Here is a 21,108-nt window from a genome sequence, read left to right on the forward strand (position 1 = left end):
CAGAGGTTAAGAGAATTGACAGCTCTTCCAGAAATCCTGAGCTCAATTTCCAGCAACCACATAGTGGCACACAGCCATCTACAATGAGATCTGATGCTCTCTTCTGGCGTACAGACAAACATGCAGACATAATGGTGTATACATAATAAAATAAATAAATCTTTTTTTTTTTTTTTTTTTTTTTTTTTTACACAGGGCTTCTCTGTAGCTTTTGGTGCCTGTCCTGGAATTAGCTCTTTTGACCAGGTTGGCCTCGAACTCACAGAGATCCACCTGCCTCTGCCTCCTGAGTGCTGGGATTAAAGGCATGTGCCACTACCACCTGGCACAATAAATCTTTAAAAAGAATCCAACCTGGATCATCCCTTCTGGTCTTAAAACCCATCCTTGGAGCCGTACTGCCTCAGGGTAAGGCCCATGCTCCAAGCACTTGCACATTGGCTGCTGCCTACCTCTGGCAGCCAGCAGAATCTTCAGTGTAGCAAGGCATTGTAGCTTCCTGCCAGTTAGCCCCCAAATACAATTTCCTGTTTCCCCTCAACCCAACAGTTTGACCCAGGAGGCAGGAGATGGTACTGACCCACAACCACCCTCAGGAAGAGAACTGTCAGGAATCAGAGATGAGCTCAAGAGGTGGGTCTGAGGATGGAGAGATGGCTCGGAGGTTAAGAGCATCAGCGCTCTTCCAGAGGTCCTGGGTTCAATTCCCAGTGACCACATGGTGGCTCACAGCCATCTATAATGAGATCTGGTGCCCTCTTCTGGCCTGCAGGCTGAACACTGTATACATAATAAATAAATCTTTTTTTTTTTTTTGGTTTTTTTCGAGACAGGGTTTCTCTGTGGTTTTGGAGCCTGTCCTGGAACTAGCTCTTGTAGACCAGGCTGGTCTCGAACTCACAAGATCGACCTGCCTTTGCCTCCCGAGTGCTGGGATTAAAGGCGTGCGCCACCACCGCCCGGCTTATAAATAAATCTTTTAAAAAAAAAGAGATGGATCTGTCTTAGCACTTAGAAGGCAGAGGTGGGAGAGACTGCGACAAGTTCAAGACCAGCCTGGTCTCAAAGTCAAGTTGGAAGCCAGCTACAGAGAAGCAGTCTCAAAGAAGAAAAGTCTGGGCATGGGGATGTGACTCACTTGGAAGAGTGTTTGTCTAGCATGCAAGCTCTGCATTCTGTTCCCAGCACTGCATAAAAATAGGTGTGATATTAGATGACTATTTCCTTGGTGAAGATCAGAGGTTCAGGGTCACCCTTGACTAATAGCAACTGCTTTCCTACAGCTTGGGCTATAGAAAACCCTGACTCAAAACCAAACAAAACAACAACAACAAAAAAAAACCCAGCAAACAAAAAGATGTGATTCTTCTATGCAGTCCCACCAAGCAAGCTCTCATGTCCTAAACAAGGGGAGGAAGTTGGCTTCTACTGAAATCCCATTTGAAGTTCCACTCCACACGGTTCTGCTCGTGTGCTTTCTGCCCAGGTCCTCAGCCCTCCCAAGAGGACTTATCCTTGATCTGGGTGAGGTGGTCTCCACATAACCTTAGGCATTTCTTTTTGCAGACACAGCAGACACGGTTGGCAGGTAGTATTTTTAACCTCAAGCTCAGGAATCAGGTGGCTTAAAAGGTTGCCCAGTCTAGTGACCTTCACCTCTAGACTCCGTGACTGCCAGGAAGGGAGGAGTTCCTTTTGGGCCTCTAATATCGTCTGGGACCCAGAAAGATTTGTCCAATGAGCAAAAGCTGCCAAAGTCACCCCCACTCCTGCCAAATCAAATAGGCAGGAGCCTTGGGGCCAGTCCTCCTCCTGCCGGGATGCCAGGCTGGCAAGAGGCTGGGGCATGACCGGGTTAATTCCCAGGGCCCAGGGAACCCAAAAAGGTCGAAAACAAAAGCTCACCTGCCCTCCCAACATTTGGGGCCCAAGAGGGCATTCAAAATGCAAACTTTAATAAACAGCAGGTCAAATAAGGATTCCTCTAGAGTGAGAACAGCAGAGCTGGCATTAGAGGCCTTCAGGGTTCCTGCTTCCTCCCCTCCAAGACGTGGAGGTAGGAAGCAGCGGGCCCCGCTGAGGAGGAGTGGTGCCCAGCTCCGTGTAAGTCCACCTGTCTGAGGCCCTAAGTTCCACAGAGCAGCAATGTGTGGCGCTTAGTGGGCCCCCACCAGGCCCAGAAGGTCCTAGGAGTGTGGCAGGCTAGGAGGCCAAAATCCGCAGTCAGATTCTGAAGCTTTCCTCCCGGCCATCAATGTGGCGGAGCCGCAAGTAGACATCTGTGCCAATGCCCTGCAGAGACTGCAGCTGCAGGGAGCCACCGAGATATTCCGCATAGGCCCTGGACGTGGGCAGCCCGAAGCCAAAGCTGGGGGCAGTGGATAGGATAGGATAGGGGGCTTCAGAAGTTTGAGTGTCCTGGTCCACCCTTCCCCCCCATCTTGGGCAGGTGGGTCCTCACCCATGCATAGGTCCTGACTGGCCGCCACTGTGCATATCCAGGTGGCCGAAGAGGGGGCTGATTCGGGGGTCCTGGGTGCTGGCCTCGGCTGTGGTGAAGTGGTAGTCCATGACTCGATCTAGGTCTTTGTGAGCAATTCCTCCACCCCGGTCTGAAATCCTGGCAGGATGTTGACAACATGGATTTGGTCAGGTTTGATGAGGTCTCACTGGCCCCCTAAGCAGACAGTACTGAGTCTGACTTCCTGTTCCATCTAAGGGTGGAATGTGGCTTTATTTATCTCTGTTACCCTGTCTGGGCCATAGATTGCTTATACCTTCTCAGGGGATTCGAAATTTATTCTTACTCCCATCAAACACCATTTGTCCAACTTCAGGTTCCTCAGCTGGCCCGGGCAATCTCAGGATCAAAGAATGTCTTTCCCAACCAGGGTCCAACTCCCAGAGGTGGGCAGGTTCTGGTTTGAGGTCCTATAGCGTTAGAAATAGTGCCCAGAATCTTCATCCACCCCAGCCCGGCTCTACTTGAGCAAACCTGATGATGAGATCAATATCATTATTGGCGATGGTGATGACCACATCAGGAACATTGTACGGAGTATCTAGGTGACTCTCCATTGTGGCTCTATTCAGGAGAAAAAGACCAGCAGATGGTAGCACCCTAGTTTCTGTCTTCCCCCACCCAACGCAGCCAGCCTACCTACCTCATGGCATTCTTGAGCAGCTCAGGCAGGATATAATCCAGCGGCATGGGGATGAAGGGAAAACGGGCAGCCACATGTCCATTGATGCGGACTCGAGGGGCATTGCCGTACTTGTGCTCACACAGGCGTCTGTGGATACAAAGGTCCAGTAGGTATCCCTGAAGCTGTAGTTGCCAACGTGTAATTCTTCCCAGGGTGCATTGGGCAACACATGGATACAGTTTTGCTGATCACATTAAGGGGCATTTCTGGTGTCAGATGAATAGAAGCCAAAGGTTGCTGTAAACAGCCTATGCAAAATGCAGAAGAGTCCTCCACTACCTTAAGATGCCAATAATGGAGCTGGAAGTGATCGTCCACTGGTTGTTAAGAGCACCTGCTCTTGTGGAGGACTCGAGTTAGGATCCTCGCCCCCTTGATAGGCAGTTCACAACTGCCTCTAACTCTAGTGCCAGCAAGACCGCTGGGCCCCAAACACACACATGATGCATACATGCAGACAAAGTCATGCACATAGAAAACAACGAACTCTTGGAAGAAATGTCAATAGTGCCACTGCTGAGAACCCTGCCTAAACTGCACGTGGATCTCTGAGTTCGAGGCCAGCCTGGTCTACGTTAGAGAGTTCCAGGACAGCTAGAGCTACCTAGTGAGACTTGATCTCAAAAAAAAAAAAAGAAAAGAAAAGAAAAAGAAATGGCTTAGTGGGGGCTGGAGAGATGGTTCAACGGTTAAGAGCACTGGCTTCTCTTGCAGAGGACCTAGATTTGGTTCCCCAGCACTCACATGGTGGTTGACAACATTCTCCTCTTTCCTCTATGGTGCCGCACATGCATGGTACACACAGACACAAATGTGGCCAAAACACCCAGACACATAAAATATTTTTTTTAAAAAAAAGCAAAACAAGCCAGGCAGTGGTAGTGCACACCTTTAATTCCAGCACTTGGGAGGCAGCGGCAGGCAGATCTCTGTGAGTTCAAGGTCAGCCTGGTCTAGAGAGCAAATTCTAGGACAGCTAAGAACAGCTAAGGCTACACAGAGAAACTCTGTCTCAAGAAGAAAAAAAAAGAAAAGAAAAACAAAAACCTTGCCCTAGGTCATACAAAGACTCAGACAGACATTTTTGTTGCCCCTGAGACATCTACCCCCTGTACCATTCTAGCCTTACCTGGCAAAATCCACCCATTTTTCAATAATCTTCTTTGGTGACAGACGAGTACAGATGATGCCAACAAAATCAGGCTGGCAGGAAAGAAGAAGGTCAAAACTAGCAAAACCCCACCCCACCTCAGCTGCCAAACACCCACAATCTCAGGAATGCCAGGGCAGCCCCAAAGCTCGCCCCCAGCCCCTCACATGCCCACCCCCCCTTTAACACTCTAGGGTCAGTTTTGGGGTCAGCTCCACCTTGTCTTCATGCAGCGCCAGGTGATGGGTAGCCAGCATGCGGATCCCAAGTCTCGAAGTCAGAGTCTTGTCCAGGAAGTACCGGACCAGCTTTTCATCCTAGAAATAGGGGGCCTGTGAAACCTCTGTCCCCTCTCAACCCTCCTACTTCAGCGGGCCCATTCTCCATTGCCTCTGACCTCTATGTGTTTCCGGCTCTCACGAAGCCCCTCGGCTAACAGGGTGACCACATCCTTGTGGTCATCTAGCAGCTGTCGCACCAGCTGGCAGTACCGGGCCTCATCTGCCTGGTCCTTGATCTGCAGGTCACAGAGTCATAAGCATAGTGGTCCAACCCTGACCTTGGCCCCTCACCCTACTCAACCCAGCCTCACCGGAGGGAAGTCTGTCAGCTTCTGGAAGGCCCGGATATATAGCTCATGCTGCATGGAATAAGTATGGGAACTCACGGAGCTGCCACAGACACTTGAGTAGAAAACAGTCACCCATAGGGATCACCACCCAACTCAATTAACAAGGTCCAAGCCCCCAGACCCTTCCAGTACCCACTGATCAGGTAGTCTCGGCCTCTGATGTCCCAAGGCTTAGTTCCATCTGGACCTGATACCTTTCAGCAGGCCGGGGCTCCCCATTTGCCTCTCGGGCAGTGTGTATACTGATAAAGTCCCCTCTACCTTACCACGTGCAGGATGGTGGGATTGCAACCAATGATGAAAGGAAGGCTGCGGAAGCCCTTGATGCGGTGAGCAATCCTCACTGGTAACTCTTGCTGCAAGTAGCGGCCACTTTTCTGTAAGAAAAAGGGGAGGGCCTAAGCAGCTAGCTAGAGTCTCTGGAGCAGAGAAGAAAGAGAGAGCCTTACCAGAAGGTGGCTGCCGTCCTGTGAGCGGCCAGAATAGAGCATCATGGTGGGAGTGAGGCGGACTGAGGGCTAAAAGGGAAGGTGGACTTTGAGCACCAGACATTCAAGACCCGCCAACCCCACATTAGCTCATCCCTTTCCCTTAAGACTTATCCCAGCTTCCCTTCTGCTAATCACCCAGACCTCATACCTTCTCTGCTGCCACGTCAATGGCTGACTGGTTGTAAAAAGAGGTGACAGTCTTGGAGCGTTCCCTGGCCAGTTCTACATGGTGTGTATCAGTGGCTGATGTTGAGCGAGTCCTGAGTGATAGTGAGGACCCCAAGAGGGGCCGGAGTGAAGGCCCTCTCCAAGAGCCACTGCCCAGCACAAATGTCAGTATCATTGTCCTGTTTCTTTGTTGAACTAGGCTGCCACTACAGGGCTGAGGGAGGACCCGGCACGCAGCAGTGACCCCCCCAAAGAGAAGCAAAGAGTGTGTAGGGCTTTTCTCGGAATTCAGGGATGTCGGTCCTTCGAGGATGCTGACTTGCTCAGCGCCGGCACGACAGCTTCCATCTATTGGAGTGGCAGAAGTCGGTGGTAAAGATCCGAATCCAGATGGCTTGCACTATTTCTCCAAGTGCACGCCAGTATCCTTAGACCTAGACAATCTTGCCCAGCCCTTACAACCACCATGTCCCCAGACACTCAGGCCGAGCCAAGGTTGGACAACACTCTCCGGGTGCCCTACTCTTCTATGTGAAACTTAAACCTGACGGCGTGTGTGCGCACTCAGGGAAGCGGGTGGAGTAATCTCCAGTCCACTCTAGCCGTAAAACCTCTCCTCAGCTCCCTCAGGTTCTGGACCACCCCATTCAGGGGGTGGATCTGGCCCCTAATCGGCTTTACGGGACCCGAGCCCTTAAAGACGCGCCTGCGTACACGCATAGCGCACAGGAGAACAGGGTGCCTGCAGCAAAACTGCAGTCCCAGAGTTCCCCATCGGAGCTCCCCTCCTCTGGGTCACTTAGTCCGGCCAGGGTCCCCCCATATGGTAGATGCCAGCCCCCGCCCATGCGCACTCCCGCGCAGAGTGGAGGCTGAGGACGTGTGCTGCCGAGCGTCCGCCGGAGGGGTTCTGCACTAGTTACTCCACTTACCGCGAGGCCAGACGCTGGGCCGGGGTCCGAGCGGAACCGCCGCGGCAGTCGACCCGCCCGGCTAGCCGAGCTCGCCTGCGCCCTCCTCCGTTGTAACATCGCGCGGGCTGTGTGTGCCCAGTGCCTCCTGGGAGTTGTAGTTTGACCATTAGGACTCGCGTGGGCTCCTGCCCACCAGGCTATCCCCCAACCCCTTCAGATAAGTAGTTTAGCTCCCTCCGGTGGTCCCAAAGTTACCAGTGACTTATCATCGACTCTACCCTATGTTCTATAAAATGAGCTCCCTGGGAGCAAAGTGCTAGAGAACAGGAAAAGCCCTTAGATGTGTACAGAATAGATCGCCCTGTTTCTCTAAGGTCCCATCCTTCAAGCTGCTAACTCACTCATGGTCTGCCTGGTTCAAACTCCCCTCAGCTCCCTTAACACCCGAGGAACGTTAGCTAGTTTCTCAGTGCTCTAATTTTGTTATTGGCAAAATGAGGAACTCTGTAGGTTATATGAGTTTATATATCCAAGCAGCCTAGAACAGGGCTAGGTGTGGAATTCGTACGAGCGTTACTAATTCTACCTGCCTGCAAGTTAACGTGAGTGGGTGACTTTTCTGACCCACAAGGGAGGTAGGGTGTTTCAAATAAATAGCCCTCTACTCTGAGGAAGAAAACAGGGTGTGATGGGTGTGCTAGTGGCTTCAAAGGAGGTTGCGAGAGAACATGGCCAAGATACTGGGACCGGAAAAAGAACAACCTGGATGATGTGAGGGTATGACTGGAGAAATATGGAATCGGGAGGTAGGGGTGGCCAACAGCTGGGAGTTAGGAACCACCCAATGATTTTGGTTTTGCTTTGAGACCAATCTCAAATGGTGAGTCTCACTATTGTGGACAGACTGGCCTGGGACTCTCTATCCTCCTGCCTCAAGCCTGGGAAACTGATCCTTCCTACCTCAACCTCAGTTTCCTGGAAAGTGCCACCAAACATGGGTTCCCTAAGGGTTTTAATTGTCCCCTCCTCTTTAGAACCCCCTAGCTGTGGTGATGGAAAGATGGACCAGATGGCAAAAAGAACTAAGACAATTTAACAGAAAGAGGATGGGGAGATTTTCAGAGTGTGTGTGTTGATTGCTTAATATTTAAAGATAGAGTGTTAAATAAAGCAGGGGTTTTCTTTGAAAAAGTGCTGCTATGCCGGGCGGTGGTGGCGCACACCTTTAATCCCAGCAGAGGCCGGCAGATCTCTGAGTTTAAGGCCAGCCTGGTCTACACAGTGAGTTCTAGGACAGCCAGGACTGTTTCACGGAGAAACCCTGTCTGGGGGGGGGGGGGGGGAGAAAAACAAATGTCCCGCTTTAGGGGTGGAATCCCTCACATGGATGATGGATGACCTGACTGAGACACCTTCCAGACTTGCTTCCTCGCTCCAATCCTACCCCCCCCCCTTTTTTATTTTTTACGACTTCCTGGCAACATCCTGGTGCACAGCCAGGAGGCCATTCAGCTTTGGCTGGCAGGCATAACTTTAGCACGTGGAAGAAGGGAGAGAGAAGGGTGACAGCCTTCATCACAAGCAAAGACTCCGAATGCCTATTGGGTTCCTGGACTTGCGGGTCACGTGGCTGCAGCGTGGACGGGAGCCACCCCAGGCGGCGACTGCAGCAGCCAGTAGGCGGAGGCGTCTGGCGACCGCTTCACCTCGTTTAACCCGACTCTAAACTAAGGCTTCGCAGGGACTGGGTGCAGCTGCCGGCTATCTAGGTGGGGCACACACGTCCTTAGCTCCTGTTCATAAAGCTGCCGGCGCATTGGAAGCTTAGAGGTGGTTAGGCACTCTTCCAAGTGCTGTAACTTCTATCAGATGGGTACTATTATCGTCTTCCTATTACAGAAGCTAGAATTGGGACACAGAAAGATTAAAATATTCGTCTCTCTCTTCTCTGTCCTCACTCCCGCATTCATTCTACGGCAGTCACACCCATGGCCTCTCAGTGGTTCGCCAAACATATTGGGCTTATTCCATCTCTCACTGGCTGATCTCTCTGCAGGGGGCACCGTTACCCTAGATATCCACATAACATGTTTCCTCATCTCCCCCCCCCCCCGGGGTTTCACTCAAATGGATGAAGCTCACACTGTCCATCCTAATTAAAATTAAAACTTCTTTTACCTTGTTATTGGCCATTCAGCTTTTTATTAGACCAATCAGGTGCCTTAGGCAGACAAAGTAAGACATCAACATATCTTTATCTACTTAAAAAAAATGCAACATAAACAAAACCAGTACATCTTTGCATAGTTAAACAAATGCAGCACAAATGCAACACATCTTTACATAGTATATTCCACTATATATACGTGTGTGTGTGTGTGTGTGTGTGTGTGTATCTTGTTCAAACAGGATCATACTATATAACTCAGAACTCAGGCTGGCCCAAAGTTTACAATCCTCCTGACTCAGTCCTTTAAGCACTGGAATTACAGATGTGTGCCACCAACATGACTTTTTCTTTTCCTTTGAGACAAGGTTTCTCTGTGTAACCCTGGCTGTCCTGGAGCTCACTCTATAGACCAGACTGGCCTCGAACTCACGGAGATGCACCCGCCTCTGCTTTCTGAATGCTGGGATTAAAGGCATGTGCCACCACTGCCTGGTCCAATATCACTTCTTATTGTTTTGACTTATTATTACTTAATTGTTATTGCTATTTTATGGTTGTTTGTGGTTACTAGGTATTGATAGGAGGTCCTCAACCTTACACGTAATGTGGTCTCTTCCCATGTTGAATAGGAATGAACTGATCCAATTAGGTAAGACAGAAAAAGTGGTGTGGTGTATGAGGCTGAATCATAAAGTAACTGTAGCTTCCACCTTTTTGTTGTTTTGCTTTTAGAGACAGGGCCTCGGTATGTAGCTCTGGCTAGCCTGAAACTTACTCTGTAGACCAGGCTAGACTCAAATTTGCAGCGATCCTCCTGGTTCTGCTTCCCACGTGCTGGGATTACAGGGCTGCACCATCATGCTCAGCTGTGGCTCCTGTCTTTCTCCTTCTCACACCACTCTTTCTAATCCAGGAGAAGTCAGCAACAGATAACAAGAGTTCGGAAATAGGCCGAAATTCTATTTGCCTGTATTCATTTCCATGAGCTGTTATAACAATTTGTCACAGGTTTGGTAGTTTGCAACATCACAAATTAGTTTTCTTTTTCTTTTAAAAAATGTGTGTGTGATGCATATGTGGAAGTAGAGGTGTGCACACACATGTGGGGATCAGAGAACAGTTTTGTGGAGTTCTTTCTTTCTTTCTTTCTTTATTTTGGCTTTTCGAGACAGGGTTTCTCTGTAGCTTTGGTGTCTGTCCTGGGATTAGCTCTTATAGACCAGGCAATGGAGTTGATTCTTGTAGGGGAAAAGGGCCAACCAAAACACACACACATACCCTGGCCCTGAAACCAGAGCCAGTGAAAGAAGCCACCCTGGCTCTGAGACCCGTGCCAGTGAGAGAAATACTTTAGCCCCAAAACCAGTACCAAAGAAATACATCCTGAGTCTGAAACCAGAGCCAAAGAAATGTACTTTGGCCTTAGAATCAGAGTCAGTGAGAGAAATATGCCCTGGCCCCAAAACTAGAGCCAAAAAACTAAACAACACCAGTGAGAGAAACAAAGTTTGGCCCTGAAATCAGCCACCTCTGTCCCTGATCAACTAAACTAACCAATCTCTGAGCAGGGAAATCTGACCAATTCCTCTTCTCCCTGGGAAAACCCGCCCCTAAGAAGCCCTATATAAGCCCTGCACCTGTCAGTTTGCGGCTGCTCTTCTTCCACCTGGTAGAGGCAGCCAATCTCCTGGTTCTTCCCTCCCAAGAAATCTCTTGAATGAGGTTAGGGTGAAGACCTTCTTTTGCTGGAGCAGAGACAGAGCAGACTTGTTACAACTGCACTGGGGAAGCAGAGACGGAAGAGCAAGCAGAGTGTAGCCTGGCTGTAACACTATCTCTGGGGAAACCTCCTAGCCTAGCAGAGTTGTTACACTGGAGGGCACTGGAGCCAAACTGTAACAACTTCCCTGGGGAAGCCCTCTCCTGCCTGAGCAGTGCTGTCACTTTGGGGAAACCTTCCCTATAGCTGCTATGCTGTACCTATGCTATTCCTGGCTCCCAGTGGCCGGAATACTCTTCCATCCGAGCTGTAACGCTCAATATTCCCTGGCCCTCAACTGCCAGGATCCCTTTCCTTACGAGCCACAATGCTTACAGTTCTATCATTCCACCTGTTAGATTTTGGGGTGCAGAGTAAAGAGACAGAAGGTAGAAAGAGGGGCTGGAGAGGTGGCTCAGAGGTTAAGAGTACTGGCTGTTAATATTTATTATTTAATATTTATTATTTATTATAAATAATAAATCTTTTTTTAAAAAGGTAGAAAGAGACCAGAGTTTGACCTCAAGAGAAAGAACTGTTATTTCATTTTTTTTAAATTTTATTTATTTATTTATTATGTATACAACATTCTGCCTCCATGTGTGCCCGCATGCCAGAAGAGGGCACCAGATCTCATTACAGATGGTTGTGAGCCATCATGTGGTTGCTGGGAATTGAACTCAGGACCTCTGGTAGAGCAGCCAATGCTCTTAACCATTGAGCCATCCCTCCAGCCCAGAACTGTTATTTCAAACATCAAAGAACAGACACTCTCCCATGGGAAAGAAGTTCTGCCAAAGGAGGTTAGCTGGAGATCATAATGGAGGCAAGTGAAAGGCTTGAGAATGGGGAAGTTAATACAGCTTCAGGGAAGTCTACAGTCTCTCCATCCTGGAGTTGTTTGTCCACACAAAGCCATTTTATCTTTAGAAACTACCTTGCCCAGCTGTCAGGAAGCAGGTAATAGCGGGGGACTCAGCCAGGCAATGGCAGTGAACGGGAAGAGGCTGCAGTGTCAACACAGCGGCACCGGATTTCAGCAAGCCTTAGTTCATTGGTCAGAATCTTGCAGAGTTTGTTCAAAGTTTATTCTGACCTCACCCCAGCTTCATGTGGGTTCAGGGGTTTCAACTCAGGTCATCAGTTTTGTGCAGCAGGTAAATCTTTATCTGCCGAGCAATCTCATCTAGCTAAATATTTCTGATTTTCTTTGGTTCAGAAGTCTGATATAGGTATCTGTTGAGGAATATTATTTTAAGGTGTGTTACTTTTATTTATTCTTTGGAACATTTGTTTAATGATATAAGCATGTGTTGCTTTTGTCTATGCTGCATTTGTTTAACTCTGTGAAGCTGTGTTTTTTTTTTCTTTTTTTTTTTTTTGGTTTTTCGAGACAGGGTTTCTCTGTGGTTTTGGTTCCTATCCTGGAACTAGCTCTTGTAGACCAGGCTGGTCTCGAACTCACAGAGATCCGCCTGCCTCTGCCTCCCAAGTGCTAGGATTAAAGGCGTGCGCCACCACCGCCCGGCGAAGCTGTGATTTTTATTGCTTGTTTAAAACCCCTGATGGTCTAATGAAGAACTAAATGGCCAATAGCAAGGCAGGAGCAAGGATGGGCGGGGCTGGCAGACAGAGTATAAATAGGAGGAGAACTAAGGAAGAGGTACAACAAGAAGGAATGGGGGGTGTTAGGGGTCAGCCACCCAGCCAGCCAAGGAGTAAGAGTGAAAGTAACATTACACAGAAATAAGAGAAGGAAAAAACCCAGAGGCAAAAGGTAGTCAGGACAATGCAAGTTTAGAAAAGTTGGTAAGAAATTAGCCAAGCTAAGACCAGGCGTTTATAAGAAAGAATAAGATTCTGTGTGTGATTTATTTGGGATCTGGGTGCTGGGCCCCCCAAAGAACAAAGAGCAAAGACCCCAAAAGAGTAAACAGCAAAACAGTAAAATAGACATCAACAGGTGTCACTAGGCCAAAATAAAAGTATCAACAGTCTTTTGGGTCTGGTGATCTTGGTCTGTGATCCTCATACTAGGGAATTGGAGGCAAGAAAATTGAGGGGAATCAAAGGATTGAGACTGGTTTGCACAACACCACATCACCGAATCCCGTATGGCTTAGTCCCAGAAACCTGACTGGGGCAGTGAAGGGATGAAGAAAGAGTAGACACACAAACACACATACTGGGCTTGCTCAAAGCCTACCCTCCCTACCCAATCCTCAAACCTCAGAGAGTTTATCGTGTACAGCAGAGGGACAGGAGTTAGCGAGTCTCGGGAGGAGGTGTCTGTGGGTGAACAGTCTCAGGCTACATCTGGTAGGTGGAGCTGCAGCTGCTAGTTTGTGCTCACATTGATCAATTGTTCTCAAACATCCATACTTGCACATACTGTCAGCACCTCCCCTTGGACTAGAGGAAGACTTTGCCATCTCCCTGAGCCTCACCCCAGGACTGAGCAAGCTTTGCCAACTTCCCATGGGTCTGGGGCATTGGTCCTTGAGATGGCCGTGACCATACTAACAATACACATTCACTTAGGGCTTCATTCAGTCCTTACACATGTATTCACAGCCTCCTTGGCTCCCCTGAGCACAGTATCAATTGATTAATTAGTTAATTCTGGCCAGATGTAGATATCTGTAGACCCAGCACTCAGGAAGCTGAGGTAGGACTATTGGGAAAGTTTTATGTCAGCCAGAGCTGTATGGTGAGACTGTTCTAGAAACTCTAGGGAGGATCTGTTTCTTTCTGTTTCTTTGCCCTTCCCTGTTTCTCAATGCCACTGACAGTCACTACTAGCTCAGGACTCCCTCGGTTTCTCCTCTGGTTACTTCCCTGTGACTCTTTCCTGTGAGCTTTCATGTTTTAATTGGACCCGCATAATGATCCAGGGTAGTAGCTCTGGCTTATTTGTTTATGGGTTTTAGAGGCAGAGACTCGTGTAGTTTATGTTGGGGTTATCCTTGAATTCTTGATCTGCCTGCTTCCACGTCCCGGGTTTACCATCATGCCTAGCTTGTCCTGTATGCATTTATTTATTTTGGCTTGTTTGTCTGCAGGTCATAACTGGAAATGAGACCTTGAGAAGGAAAGGAAAAGATCTTAGCTGGCACAGAAATGCATCCCTTTAATCCCAGGACTCTGGAGGCAGAGGCAGGTTGATGTCTGCGAGTTCTAGGCCAGGCTGATCTATGTAGAGAGTTCTAGAACAGGCAGTGCTACATAGACCCCGTCTACAGAAATAAAAGGAAGAGATCTTAAATAAGTGAGACGGGAATTAAAGAAACAGAATACATATAATAGGAAAGCAGAAAAGGGGATAACTGGGGGAAGAAGGGAACTATCTGGGAGGCATGAGGGGGAAGAGGAGAATTAATGGGGGGATAAATAGATGAACTATAAGTCCATATGTACAGAGATGCCTAGATAAAACCCATTACTCTGTATGCTAATCCTAAAACAATAGTAAAAATCTATAGCAAGAAAATAAAATGAATACTTTTTTGTTTTTTGAAACAGGTATTCTCTGTGTAATAGCCCTGACTGTCCTGACTTTTTGTTTTTCAGACCAGGCTGGCCTCAACACTAATAAAATAAAAGATCAGGGTGCCCCCTTTAATTCTATGCATCATTAATTCCCTTTTGCCATACAGCCTAACGCAGTCACAAGTTCTAAGCATCTTTGGAAACCGATGCTGTGCCTACCACATTCTCTGACATAAAAGTAGTAGATTTGAGAACAAGCGGTCAAGGAGGAAGGCATCTATCAAGGAATAAGATTATTGAGAGCAGCAATTAATACCACTTGGAGGTCAAACCATAAGTCTCTAGAAGTAACCATTGGGCTTAACGTCTTGCCATACTTGCAGTAGGAGTCAGGGGAACGTTCAGGGGCAGCTCATTTATTATGTGAGTAGCAAGAAAGAAGTTAAAGAAGACTGGGAATGTAAAATCTTCCCTAAACTTCACTGTGAAGGGATTAGATTAAGGACAGGAGGGGAGAGAGGTAGAGGGGGCTAGTGCGGGAACTCGACGCAAATGGGAAGGATGACGAGGTGGACAATATAGAAGGGTCCTCGATAGCCGGGATATCTGTAAAGGGGAAATAATATCAGAGGGATTGTTGGATTGATTCAGGCTCAAGTTTTGCCAAGAAGGCTGGTACCACATCAGTGCCAAGGTCTAGGAAACGGCCAGCAGTATGGCCAAGATAACGGAATGTATTGTGAGATGAAGGGCGCGCTCCGCCAACAAGAGGCGCTGGTGAGGCGCGAGGGATGGCTGGCGGCGACCTGGAAGCTCGGCTTATAGCCGAATGGCAGCTGAAATAATTTCAGGGGAAATACTTCCTGAAACGCATCACAGTTTTCGCTGCGTTCCATTTGTCCGTTAATCTCTAGACATGCTAAATGCATAAAACAGGACTTGGCATAGAGAACGTGCTGAGCACCGTCACGTTAATAGCAGCTTCACAACTCCAGAGACTCCATTTTCCTTGAGCTCTTTCAGTCTCTCCGACTACGATTCCCATCATGCCTGGCAGCAGCCGTACCAATGATTCCTCACGTCCCTTAAACCTGTTTACCAGCCCAGCATCCCTAGCTGCCTTGCCTAAGAACGATCAATTGGATAGGAGGATGCCCGCCGAGGCCGGCCAACCTTCGGGCCTGAGGGGCGTGGCCCCTCCAGGCCCCGCCCCCGCCCCGTGGCGGGCTCTTCCCTCCTGCTCTTGGTGGTCTGTACTGTCGACGACATGGGCACCACCTGGAGGAACCCGGGACGCGTGCGGTTCGCGCTCTGCCTCGCCGGCTTCGCGCTCTCACTGTACGCGCTGCACGTGAAGGCGGCGCGCGCACGCGACGAGGACTACCGCGCGCTCTGCGACGTGGGGACCTCCATCAGCTGTTCACGCGTCTTCTCCTCTCGGTGCGTGCAGAAATGGAAAGCATGGGGTCCCTGAAGTCCAGGTGTACCTGACGGCCAGGTTGCCGGATGATTTTGCAGTCTGGGATCGCAGGGTCCGCAGAACCGACACTTTGAGAGTGCTGCCCCAAGAGTTTCAGACGTGCACAGGGCCTGGACCATTCAGAGATACGGGGATTTGAAGGCTGAGGATGCCAGCGAACTGTGATTGGAAAACTGGAGGAGGCAGGGCAGAATGATACACAGAGATTGAGGATGATGCGGAATGGCAGGAGGTGGTGTCATTGCTCTGCTCAGGGACAAAGGTGGCTCACTCTGGTTGTGCTGGAGGACCGGATGTTGGTGGCGAGGCAACAAATAGATTTGTGCTCCAGATTTCTCTGAGTGGTCACCATAAAGCGCGAACAGGCCAAAAAAAATAAAAACATTTTTTTCCCCATTTATTTGTCTGTGGGGTTGCATGTGCATGCCACTACATGCACGTGGAAATCGGAGGTGGTTCCCTCCCACTTCGTGGGTCTGGAGGAGTCTGCCCAGTTGACAGGCTTGGAAGTAAGCACTTTTATTAGCTGAGCCATCTCACTAGCTCCTGAAGTTACTAATGGCTTATGATGACAGACCAGGATAGAGTCAGTGACACACCAGAGGGTCACTGACCTTTGGATTCCTGGTGGGTGGAGAGTCTTGCTAATCGCTTTTTTTCCAAGGAGGCACTAGGTTGACCACACTTCCCTGGGTTTTTTCCCTCCCGCCTCCCGCCAGGTGGGGCCGTGGCTTTGGGCTGGTGGAGCGTGTGCTAGGAGCCGACAGCGTCCTCAACCAATCCAACAGCATATTTGGTTGCATGTTTTACACCACACAACTGTTGTTAGGTGAGTGGCTTTGTCCCTTCCTGACCTATCTTCCTAAGCCAGATCAGCACCACCCCAAATCTTAGTGACCCAGACAGTTGACAGCTAATCACTGAACAACATCACAAGGGGACAAGAAAGGAAGACACTAGCCGGGTCACCATAGTTTAGATAGCCAGAGGCTGTAGGGCTCTCAAAGATTTCCTATCATATCAATTCCTTTTCCTTCTTCCTCCCCCCACCCCCAAGACAGGGTTTCTCTGCATAGCCAAGGCTGGAACTCACTCTACCTGAGGCTGGCCTCAAACTCAGAACTGCCTGCCTCTGCCTCCCAAGTGCTGGGATTAAAGGCATTTACCAACACCTGGTGGGTTTTTGAGAGGTTTCTTGGTATAATTTTGGTGCCTTTCCTGGAATTCGCTCTGTTCTAGGCATACACAGCCACCGCCTGCCTGGCCAGTTTTTAATTTTCTTTCTTTCTTTTTTTTTTTTTTTTTGAGACAGGGTTTCTCTGTAGCTTTGGTGCCTGTCCCAGAACTAGCTCTTGTAGACCAGGCTGGCCTCGAACTCCCAGAGATCCGCCTGCCTCTGCCTCCCGAGTGCTGAGATTAAAGGCGTGCGCCACCACTGCCTGACTTTTAATTTTCTTAAGACAGAGATCTCTCTTGGCTCTGGAGAGATGGCTCAGAGGTTAAGAGCACTGGCTGCTCTTCCAGACGTCCTGAGTTTAATTCCCAGCAACCACATGGTGGCTCACAACCATCTATACTGGGATCTGATTTTCTGTTCTAGCATGTAGACATAGCGGCAGACAAAGCACTCATATATTAAAAAGTAATAAAAATAATAAATAACTTTTGTCAGGTGGTAGTGGTGCACGCACTTGTGAGGCATAGGCAGGCAGATCTCTGTGAGTTCGAGGCCAGCCTGGTCTATAGAGCTGGTTCCAGGACAGCTAGGGCGGTTACACAGAGAAACTGTCTCGAAGCCTCCCCCCTCCCCCTCCCCCCAAAAAAAGACAGGAACTTTCTATGTAGCCCTGGTTACTCTGGAATTCATTATGTAGACCAGGTTGGCCTGGAACTTGCAGAGATCCTCCTGCCTCTGTCTTCCAAGTGTTAGGACCAACTTGTTTTGAGACAAGGTCTCATGCATTCTAGGTTGACTTTGAACTCTTTTTTTTTTTTTTTGGTTTTTCGAGACAGGGTTTCTCTGTGGCTTTGGAGCCTGTCCTGGAACTAGCTCTGTAGACCAGGCTGGTCTCGAACTCATAGAGATTCGCCTGCCTCTGCCTCCCGAGTGCTGGGATTAAAGGTGTGCGCCACCACCTCCTGGCTCAGCTTATAAACTCTTTTTGAGGCGACTCCAAAGGTGATTCGTGTTTCATCTCAGACAGAGTTTAGCAGGAGAATTTATTGTTGGGTCCTAAGGGTTAGTGAACACATAAGGCCCACTGGATCCTGTCTTAGAGAACTTTCAGCAGATGCAGCTGCTCTCTGACACTGGGGAGGAATGGCAGAGTTCTAGATGTGCCTTTAATGATCCTCTCTTGTTTTGCAGGTTGCTTGAGGGGACGTTGGGCTTCCGTCCTCCTGGTACTGAGTTCCCTGGTGTCCCTCGCTGGTTCTGTCTACCTGGCCTGGATTCTGTTCTTTGTGCTCCACGATTTCTGCATCGTTTGCATCACCACCTATGCTATCAATGTGGGTTTGATGTTGCTTAGCTTCCAGGAGGCGCCAGAACACAAGGCCAAAAAGCACTGAGATCCCACCTCGTGCCAGCCTAACGTAACCTGCTTTGCCTTGGCACATGAACCTTGCTCAAGAGGGTCATGTGTGGGTCCGTAGAAGGCCCTACTCCTTACATTCCAGTCCCCTCCATAACCACACATAGGACAATGACCAGACGTGCCTCTAAGTTCTCTTCTCAAGGACTGCTTCCTGCTCTTGGCTAAAGAGAATGGTTTTGAACAATAAATTTTCCTAAGTTGGTCAAGTCTGAAGCATCCGTCTGCCAGGGATCCTTTGGGGTGTTGGTCTTTCCTTATTGCCTTCTCTGGAACTGGGATGAGTCAGAGTGTGATGGAGGGCCTGTCTGGGACGGGTGGCTGCATCATCTCTAGCATGCTTATGTCAGCAAAATCTGGCACATCAGCCCCCACGTCCAGGAAACAAGTTTGCATCCAGGAAACAAGCTTGCGTTGGCTGCCTAGGGCTCAGACTCCTGTCGTAGGAGGGGCTGCCACACACCTGGAGGCCGAGCTTGCTTGGAATTTCTTCTGTAGTCCAACTTGAACCTCTGCAGCTACCTCACCTAACAACCTGAGCCAGTCTTAACACCTGCAGAGGGCCAGGCTCAGATTCTCTTTCTGTTTTTCCTAGTGTATACCAAGGACTTGACATCCCAAACATTGTCTAAGAAACTGGTAGTTAATTTAATCCTCAAAGTAATTGAGGTAGTTACCACCATTGTTTCTATATTGGTGAGGAAGCTTAGATTCAGAGAAGCTAATGCGCGGGAGACTACATCTCTAATACGGGGAAGAGTTGGGGGAGGGGAATATCCCACAGCTCACATTGCAGGGCTCTGCACGAGCTAGGCAGGAGCGCCACCACCAAGCTGTACTCTAGCCCTTGTCTCCCGCCCTGAGTCCACCGGAGCCAACTCAGCTCACAGGTGACGCCATTGGGGTCAGGGTTCCTGGATGGAGCTAGCTTAAGTGAGGAGTTGGAAGGGTCTAACCTCCAGCCCAGCACTTGTAAGACAGCGCAACGCTGGCATGAGACTGAGCTCTGCACATGTGGCCCCAGAAGCAAACATGGGACATGTGTGAAACCTACCTGGCCTTGTCCTGAGGGAGGCAAGTAAATGGTCTAGAAGTCAGGTTTTTTGTTTTTTTGGTTTTTTTTTGTTTGTTTTTTTTTTTGAGACAAGGTTTCTCTGTCAAAAACAAACCAAAAAAAACCCTCAAAATTATGCCTCAGCCTCCAGGTACTAGGCTTACAGACGTACACCACTATGCTGGGCTTTTAAGAATTTAAAAAAAAAAATGGAGCACTGGCTGTTCTTTCAGAGGTCCTTAGTTCAATTTCCAGCAACCACATAGTGGCTCACAACCATTCTTAATGAGATATGGTGCCCTCTTCTGACATGGATAAATGCAGGCAGAGCACTGTATACATAATACATAAATACATCTTTTATTTATTTATTTTTTGTCTTTGGTTTTTTTTTATTTCCTTCTTTTTTTTTTAAATTTATTTATTTATTAAAGATTTCTGTCTCTTCCCAGCCACCGCCTCCCATTTCCCTCCCCCTCCCCCCTGTCTTTGTTTTTTGAGACAAGGTTTCTCTGTAGCTTTGGGGCCTGTCCTGGAACTAGCTCTTGTAGACCAGGCTGGCCTCGAACTCACAGAGATCCACCTGCCTCTGCCTCCTGAGTGCTGGGATTAAAGGCGTACACCACCACCTCCCGACCATAAATACTTCTTAAAAGAATTTAAAAAATTATTTTATGTGTATGCCTTTGTCTGCACCACGTGTGTGCCTGGTGCCTGGAAAGAACATAAGTGGGTGTTGGATCCCCTGGAACTGGAGTTACAGGTAGACCTGGAAATCGAACGTGGGTCCCCCGGCAAGAGCAGCCCGAGAAGAAACCAATGAGCCATCTCTCCAAGCCCCTAGGCATTTTTTTTTTAAGATTTTTTTTTTTTTCAAGACAGGGTTTCTCTGTGTAGCCCTGGCTGTCCTGGAACTCACTCAGTAGACCAGGCTGGCCTTGAACTCACAAAGATCTGCCTGCCTCTAGGTTTAAAGGCATGTGCCATCACTGCCCGGCAACCCCAGACATATTTTTAAAATTTATGAGTGTGTGTGCGTGCTGAATGCCATGACGTGTGTGTAGACTTCAACTTGCAAGAATCCTTTCTCCACCATGTGGGTCCCAGGAAACAGACTCGGGTCATTAGGCTTGGTGGCAAGTGTCTTTGTGCCAGCTCCCTAAATATTTTTTGTTTACAAGCCTGGTGAAATGGCTCAGCAGGTAAAGGCCATGTGATTTCAAACTCTGAGAACCACATAGAAGGAAAAAGCCATCACAGGTTCCTGCCCTCTCTCTAGAATAAGTAATTGATAAAACAATAATAGGGGCTGGAGAGATGGCTCAGAGGGTAAGAGCACTGGCTGCTCTTCCAGAGGTCCCAAGTTCAATTCTCAGCAACCACATGGTGGCTCACAACCATCTGTAATGAGACCTGGTGCCTTCCTTGCCAGCAGTATATTGTATGCTTAATAAATAAATCGTTAAAAAAAATAATAAAAAGCAACATTCCTTCCAGTCCACTTGATGGGACCAATTTGAAATTCTTACTATTATTCTGTGTATGTGAGTGTCTTGCCTGCATGTATGTCTGTGCACCACATATATGCCTGGTGACTTGGGAGGGCAGAAGAGGGTGTCAGATCCCCTGGAACTGGATTACAGGTGGTATGCACTGCCCTATGGCTTCTGGGAATCGAATGGGGTCAGTGCTGCTAGGTGTTGAGTCATCTCTCCAGCTCCCACCCCCCAAAGCCCTGGAGTTTTTCAGGCAAGACAGAAACAGCTTCATTGTTTAAAGTTACCGGTGCAGTAAATGGGGGAACTGGGATTTGAACTGGGGGAGTGTGGCCATTGCCAGAAGTCCAGAGAGGTGTAAGAACCACACAACCACCGCCCCAAGCCGTCGGTTTCCTTCTAGCCCAGGAAAAGTAACACCTGACTCTTAGTTGACTGGGGGTGGAGCTGGGGTGGAGCCAGGGAGACCCAGGTGTCTCCTCGGAGAACGAGGGAATGCACTGAGT

At 48.8% G+C, this 21,108-nt stretch overlaps 2 protein-coding genes across 2 annotated transcripts; one reads left to right on the forward strand and one right to left on the reverse strand.

The window, feature by feature from the left end:
- Window positions 1-1,919: 1,919 nt before the first annotated feature.
- Window positions 1,920-6,679, reverse strand: Bckdk (branched chain keto acid dehydrogenase kinase). The gene is made up of 12 exons (XM_041666455.1): window positions 6,579-6,679; window positions 5,627-5,994; window positions 5,437-5,505; window positions 5,254-5,364; window positions 4,949-4,996; window positions 4,754-4,873; window positions 4,575-4,673; window positions 4,336-4,409; window positions 3,165-3,293; window positions 2,996-3,085; window positions 2,462-2,620; window positions 1,920-2,368 (listed from the first exon to the last, which is right to left on the reverse strand). The coding sequence occupies exons 2-12, from the start codon at window positions 5,819-5,821 to the stop codon at window positions 2,224-2,226; spliced, it is 1,239 nt and encodes a 412-aa protein (XP_041522389.1). The 5' UTR covers window positions 5,822-5,994; window positions 6,579-6,679; the 3' UTR covers window positions 1,920-2,223.
- Window positions 6,680-15,201: 8,522 nt separating this feature from the next.
- Vkorc1 (vitamin K epoxide reductase complex subunit 1) lies at window positions 15,202-18,256 on the forward strand. The gene is made up of 3 exons (XM_041666919.1): window positions 15,202-15,418; window positions 16,178-16,287; window positions 17,827-18,256. The coding sequence occupies exons 1-3, from the start codon at window positions 15,246-15,248 to the stop codon at window positions 18,027-18,029; spliced, it is 486 nt and encodes a 161-aa protein (XP_041522853.1). The 5' UTR covers window positions 15,202-15,245; the 3' UTR covers window positions 18,030-18,256.
- The last annotated feature ends 2,852 nt before the right edge of the window (window positions 18,257-21,108 follow it).

This window comes from Microtus oregoni, unplaced genomic scaffold (assembly GCF_018167655.1).
Source record: "Microtus oregoni isolate MIOR12 unplaced genomic scaffold, Mior012 000016F_ref0000370, whole genome shotgun sequence".
NCBI classification, from domain to species: Eukaryota; Metazoa; Chordata; class Mammalia; order Rodentia; family Cricetidae; genus Microtus; species Microtus oregoni.